At 36.3% G+C, this 7,390-nt stretch overlaps 1 protein-coding gene across 9 annotated transcripts in view; it reads right to left on the bottom strand.

Annotated features, from left to right (window-relative positions):
- The window catches only part of CFAP61 (cilia and flagella associated protein 61), a 296,212-nt gene that overhangs the window by 64,906 nt on the left and 223,916 nt on the right, over nucleotides 1–7,390 (bottom strand). For all 9 annotated transcript variants that reach the window (XM_023537747.1, XM_023537742.1, XM_023537746.1 and 6 more), the window contains one exon: nucleotides 4,702–4,994. In XM_023537747.1, coding sequence (XP_023393515.1) covers nucleotides 4,702–4,994 — 293 coding nt within the window. The remainder of the gene's footprint in view (nucleotides 1–4,701; nucleotides 4,995–7,390) is intronic.

Here is a 7,390-nt window from a genome sequence, read left to right as displayed (position 1 = left end):
TTGATGTTGAAAGTCATTGAAGCAATCCAAGTTAGTTGTTTTTAAGTCTTCATTTGTTGTTGAAGTAGTTAAGTTCAATCATTTTCATTTTTACCTAATGTAGTTTGCCACCTTATTAAAAGTATGCTAAAAAATAAACATATGATATGGATCCTCATCATGGCCACATTCCTGCTTCCTTTATATGCCTGCATTACCCACCTTACTTGCTCCACTCTGTACAAAAATCAGCTGTTCTGGGCCAAAACTAACCCCTTCTAAATCCCTTCCCCACACCCAAGAATAGTGCATGAATGATGAATGATCCCATGGTAGTGACAAGTCATGCATAGCTTTATAAATTTAAATCTAAATTAAATAAAGTTAAACAAAATTTAAAATCCATGATCCTCAGTTGTAGTAGCCTATTTCAAATGCTCAAAAGCTACAGGTTGTTAGTTGCTGCCATATTGAACAGTGCCGGTATGGACTATTTCCATCATCACAGAAAGTTTTATTGGACAGCACTGGATTCAGATTCATCAGCTCTGTGATGTCCTTTATTCTCCCTCAGGGAGCCAACAGGATTTTTCTCTTTGTCTCTGTTCACTCAGCTATGTAGCCCCATCCCAGGCAGTTTCTTTTGAATCTCCTTTAAATTCTTTCTGTTTTGTAACTCTTTCTCAGTGACCAAAGAAAAATATATTTCTTTGAGTCTCTCTCTGACTCTGAATCTTTCTGACCCCCTATTCCTTTTCTTCTCCTACACTCCTTTTCCACCTGTATAAAAGTAGATTTCCCACTCATAAAAATATGGAAAGCCATGATTTGAATTAAAATTATTCATAAAAAACAGTACCATTAACCTCTTGAGCCACTGAAAATGCTCAAAGTTCCCTTCATCATCTTCACAAAAGTTCCTCTCCCTACCCAGATTTTTCCTAATTAAACCTACTTTTTGTTAGTAGCACATTAAATCTATTAGTTCTTGTCTTCCTGGGTTTTAAAGATTACTACTATTGCAATAGTATAGGCATTCACAATTTGGCTACATTTGGGGTTTCTTAGGAGTTTGTGGACTAGATGGAAAAGCAAATGTAACACTGTTCATGCCTTCTAAGTTACAGACCTCTCAAATATAATTCATGTGCTCCTGTAATGCCAACCAAATATTACTGGATAACATATGAAGTAGAAACGTCTGGCCACTCTGATGTTCTGAATAAATATTTAAGACTACTTGTATTTATAATTCTGATTAGGGAGAGCAAAATTCCCTGGTTAGTAGATCGAGAGTCAATGATCTGATAAACTTTATTCATCATGCATTCTGACAAATACTTTTTAAAACTTTTTTTATTCAGCTTATTTAAACTAAAAACACAAACAGTTCACTCCTTTCTCCCACCCCCATTCTCCATCTCTTGCAACCATCAGTCTGTTCTCTGTAGCTATGAGCTTGTTTTACCTTTCTCAAGATGTCACATATAAGAGAGATCATACTGTGTTTATCTTTCTCTGTGTGAACTATTTCACTTTGAATAATGCTCCTAAGATCCATCCATGTTGTCACAAATGGCAAGATTTCATTCTTTTTTTATGGGCAAATAATATCCCATTATATATCACAATTTCTTTATCATTCATCCACTGATGAACACTTCGATTGTTTCTATATCTTGGCTACTGTAAATAATACTACAATGAACATGGGGGTGCCTGTATCTTCTTGAATTAGTGTTTTATTTTCCAGATGAACACCCAGAAGTGGAATTGCTGGATAATATGGTATTTTTCATTTTTTATAGGAACCTCAATACTGTTTTCCATAGTGGCTATACCAATTTACATTCCCATCAATGGTGCACAAAGTTTCCCTTTTCTCTACATCCTCACCAACACTTGTTATTTCTTGTCTTTTTGATAATAGGCATTCTAATAGGTGTGAAGTGATGTCTTGTTGTGACTTTTAAATTACATTTCTCTAATAATATTGAGCATCTTTTCACGTACCATCTTTTCATGTTGGCCACCTATCTGCCTTCTTTGGAAAAATGTCTATTCAGATCAGCCCTTTTTTAATCAAAAAGTTTTCTTGCATTTAGTTGTATGAGTTCTTTATATGTTTTGGATATTAGCCCCTTATAAGAAGTATGATTTGTAATTATTTTCTCCCTTTCAGTAGGTTGCCTTTTCATTTTGTTGATGGTTTCCTTTGCTGTGCAGAAGCTTTTTAATTTGATGTAGTCCCACTTGTTTATTTTTGTTTTTGTTGCTTTTGTTTTTGGTGTCAGATTAAAAAAAATGATTGCCAAGACCTATGTCAAAAACTTACTGCCTTTGTTTTCTTTTAGGAGTTTTATGATTCATGTCTTACATTTAAGTCTTTAATCTATTTTGAGTTAATGTTTGTAAGATAGCGGTCCAGTTTCATTCTTCTGCATGTGGCTGTCCAATTTTCCCAATGCTATTTATTGAAAAGACTGTCCTTTCCTCATTACATATTCTCGGCTCCTTTGTCATAAATTAATCGACCATCTATGTGTGGGTTTATTTCTGAGCTCTATATTCTGTTCCATTGATGTATGTGTCTGTTTTATGCCAACACTCTACTGTTTTAATTACTATAGCTTTGTAATATAGTCTGAAATCAGGTAGCGTGATGCTTCTATTTTTCTTCTTCTTTCTCAAGATTGTTTTGTCTAGTCAGGGTGTTTTGTGGTTCTTTACAAATTTTAGTATTGTTATATTTCTGTTAAAAATATCATTGGAATTTTTGTTAGAGATTGCATTGAATCTATACATTGCTTTGGGTAGTATGAGCATTTTAATAATATTGATTCTTCCAATCCATGAGCATGGAATATTTTTCCATTTATTTGTGTCTTCAATTTCTTTCATTAATGTCTTACAGTTTTCAATATACAGGGCTTTCACCTCCTTGGCTATATTTATTTTATTCTTTCTGATGCACTTGTAAATGGGATTGCTCTCTTTATTAGTGTAAAGAAATGCAGCAAATTTTTGCATATTGATTTTGTATCCTGCAACTTTACTGAATTCATTTATTAGTTCTAACAATATTTTGATGGAGTCTTCAGGGTGTTCTATGTATAATATCATGTCATCTGCACATAGGGGCAGTTTTACTTCTTCCTTTCAAATTTGGATGCCTTTTCTTTCTTTTTCTTGCCTTATTGTTCTGGCTAGGACTTCTAATACTCTGTTGAATAAAAGTGACAAGGATGGATATCCCTGTCATGTTTCTGATCTTAGAGGAAAAGCTTTCAGCTTTTCACCATTGAGTATGATGTTAGCTGGAGGCAGACAAACACTGTTTGTGCAGGGACCCAGGAATACCTTGGTGAAAAGGATAAATATGGATATTACAATCTAATTGGAGAGACAGATGCCAAAGAAATCACTTCACAGATAAGCAGAGGATTTCAGACTGTAATGCATGCTGTGTAGAAAAGGAAGATACTACCTGGAGAGCCAGCATACCTGGTTCAAAGCTGGACCATCTTCTGGGAGCCCAGAAGGCACTACTACTAAGCCAGATGTGGCAAGGTACTAATGTAGGGCCAATGTAAATATGATAGGATGATCACTCCCATAACATGGCACAGCTGACTTTAAGAAAGGGAGATTATGCTTAGTGGGTCTGACCTAGTCAGGTAAGCCCTTAAAAAGGGACCAGGCTTTTCCTAAAGAAGGAAATTTAAAGTGTGAAGGGAGGGAGGAGGGAGGTAGATGGGGTAAAAGGGGTCAAATATGTGGTGACATTAAAGAATTTACAATAAAAAATAAACAGTGTGAAGGGAATTCAAGATGATGAAGATTCTCTGTTACTCGCTTGAAGATGGAAGGAGCCATGTGGCAAGGAATGTCAATGGCCTCTAGGTACAAGCCAGCAAGTAGACAGGGACCTCTGTCCTTAGCTGCAAAATCTAAATTCTGCTACAACTTTAAGTTCCAGATAGAGCGCAGTCTGGCTGACACCTTGATTTTAGCCTTCAGAGAACCTGAGCAGAGAAGCTAGCCAAATGATGACTTCTGAGTTGCAGAACTACGAACTAACAAATGGATATTGTTTCAGGCTGCTAAGTTTGTGCTAATAATTTGTTATGCAGCAATAAAAATACTAATACAATTTACTTTATGATGCCTACAAGAGACACATTTTAGATATAAAGACACAGACAAACAGAAAGTAAATAGATGGAAAAATATACCATGTAAACAGTAAACATAAGAAGGATATCAGATAAAGTGGACTTTAGTATAAGGGACAAGAGGGACATTTCATAATGCTAAATGGCACAGCTCATGAAGCCAACAACAATTATAAATGTTCATGTGCTTAATAACAGACCCTCAAAAAGATAAATCAAAATTTAACAGGATTAAAGGAAGAAACATTCCACAATAATAGAAAGAGATTTTAATATCCTTCGCTCAGCAACTGATAGAACTAGTGAGAACTGTCCAGCTGAGCCCAGTCAAACCCCAGGACCAGGAGAGATAATAATAATAAATGATTGTTGCTTTAGGACACTAAGTTTGGGGTGGCTTGTTACCCTGCAATAGATAATCTGATCAATTAGAAAACAAAACCCAAAGTCGTGACTATAAATTTACCACCCACATTCTTCAGACCCAAGTCCCTGGAAAGTAACTGCTCTCCAGAGGCAGCTAGTGAAGTTCACAGAACCTACTTACGGAGCATGGAAGTTTGAAAGGCTTGGTGGGCGTGGTGAAGCTGGCGCTGTGAATGGGGTCTGGGTTTTGGCCCTCATTCCACTGGGCCAGGAGCGCCTCCCTGTAAACGGTGACCCCTGCTGCTTGGAGCGCTCTCTCCACTGCACGTTCCACCGTGTAGTTGTTGATGCAGGTGATGGTGGAGGTGGGCGGAGGCAGCACCAGGTGGATGTAGGAGCCTCTCACGCCAAGGTTTAGGAGCGCCTCCACGGTGGTGTAAGTGTCAATTGTATCCCCATAGACAATGACATTCCCTAGAAAAGGGAGGAAATGCTAAGATATACAGTTAAAAACAACAACAACAATCTTATTAGTCAAATGCTAATAATGCCGAATTGCTCCCTGTAACCCTCTCCTTTGTCAGCCTCGGGAAGCCAGCGGTGTTACCTAGCAACGGCACCAAGATAATTTAGTAAAGAATTGTCACAAAATATCCCACAAAGTAGTCAAGTACTTTTAACTCAGAAGTAGGACATTCATTTATGTTCCTATAATTTGAAAGTTGAAATTATACTAAATGAAACTGTCTAGAATCAAACCTTTTATTTTTGTTCCCTCTTTGCCACACTTATTAAGGAAAAAAAAAAAAACTACTAAAGTTTGCAATATATGTAAGTTCTTCCTAAGTGATGAAAAGAATAATGGTAAAAAAAATTCATGTGTATGATGGTACGGATATTTTAATATTTAAATGTCGAACCTTGTCGATTTTAAGAAAATTTTTCCTTTTTTGAGAACTTTAAAGACTAAAACATTCTGGTTTTCAATGGATAATTTTTATAAAAATTCAAATTCTGATTTTTAGAATTTACTGTGACAAGTCCTAGCAAAAGGGTATTCTTTTGGTAGGTAAAAATAAAATCACAAAATAATCTTGGAAGATTTCCTCTGTGTTGTAAGAGCATTTTTGTTGGTAACAGTCTATACAATTTATTCATAAAATACTTCTTAAAACTACTACAGAAATAATTATATATGCTATTCTACTTATTTCACCAGTTTTAAAATCAATGATACCATTAGAGTAAAATGTATTATATGCTATTTACATGCTATTTTTGACATTGAATTGGCATTTTTACCTTTCACAAAGAAACTGCTTTAGACTCATTTCTCAGGCAAGCTGTAACAATTTACCACAAAAAGAGTTTCATTGAATCTTTCTTCTCTTGTTTACAAAATGGTATGAAGAGAAATCTTAAGAAGCAAAATAAATGGCAAGTGTATTTATTCAATTAGGTTGACTAAATTATGCAAAAATCTATTTTGACCCAAAGTTGAAAGGAGGTGTAATGGCTTGTCTTATTTGCTTAGAAAAGGAACTAGAATAACTTTCAGATTGCTTCTCTGAGGGTTAATAGCACCTAGAAAGTTCTCCCATACTTCCTGTTGTTCAAACATGGAAAACCAAGAGGGCACTGAAGCCAGAGGGGTAGGATCCCTCTTTCCTGCTTTCACTTCGTTACTATGATTCTCTCTTCTATTCATATATGCTAATACAACATTCCTCAGTGAGCTGCATTTTCCTCGGCTGAAAGAGCCAACATTTTGCTTAAATTAGTGAGGCTCCCACCTACTATGAAATGTGAATCCTGGTATCTGGTATAACACAGTCAGCCTGCCAGGAAAGCCAAAACTTGAACCTCAAACTGTCAAAGGTTTAAGGTCTTCTGCCCTTTTAAAATATGTATGCTAAAACAATATTCCTTTTCTGTGAAACATATTTAAGGTGTAGGCCTCACACAACCCAGAGTTTAATATTTTTCCAGTCTCCTTCATATTATCTTTTAGTAACTATACTGTGAGATGAGTTTTTTCATTATGGGCTCATGGAAGCCCAGGCAATGCAATATTGTTGGGGTTAGGTATCTGTACTATCTCGCACGTGTTGCCCACAGACTACAGGCAGCTGAAAAGGATGATGTTTTTCAATTCAAAAGGTAATACATTTTATAAAATTTGTAATGTTTAAATTGAATATGTATTTATAGATATTCTGACTTCTAAACAGTTTTATCTACCTTTAAGTTTAATTTGAAACAAATCCTCCCACCCTAAATATGAAACTTTGATTTTCATAATAGTCAGCTATTGTCACAATAATGCTGCAATAACAAACTACCCCAAAAACTCAATGTCAAACAGCAGCAAGCCTGTTGTAGGTTGGCTCACGCAATGATGTGCTGGCTGATGTCAGCTGATCTGGCTCCAAGTTGTGGTTGGAGTCAGGTCCATACCACGTGTCTTTCATCCTCGGTGGATCATCAGATACCCAAGGCATACTCCATTTTGGAGAAATGCAGGAGCGCAGGAGGGGGAGTGCAACTGCTCGAGCACTTTTCAAGCCTTTCTTTACGTTCTATTTACCAAAGTAAGTCACATGTTCGTGCCCATGATCAAGGAAGTGGGAAGCACACTCTGCCCGCAGTGGGAGAAGGAAGAGAGTGGATGTCTGCTGAACAATAGTCCAAACCATCACAGTCATATTGAGCATATATTACATAAGTGGTTATTGGTTTCCAATCTAGCTCACAATATCCGACATAATCCTAAATGTGACCCAAATTGTGGGCACCTATGACAAAACAGTATAAAACAATACTCTTGCCATATCATTGGGGATGATAAACCCAAGGGAATGAGAATATTT

This window comes from Pteropus vampyrus, unplaced genomic scaffold, assembly GCF_000151845.1.
Source record: "Pteropus vampyrus isolate Shadow unplaced genomic scaffold, Pvam_2.0 Scaffold7, whole genome shotgun sequence".
NCBI lineage: Eukaryota > Metazoa > Chordata > Mammalia > Chiroptera > Pteropodidae > Pteropus > Pteropus vampyrus.
The sequence above is the reverse complement of the archived record's forward strand: the minus strand, read 5'-3'. Positions and strand labels throughout refer to the sequence as shown.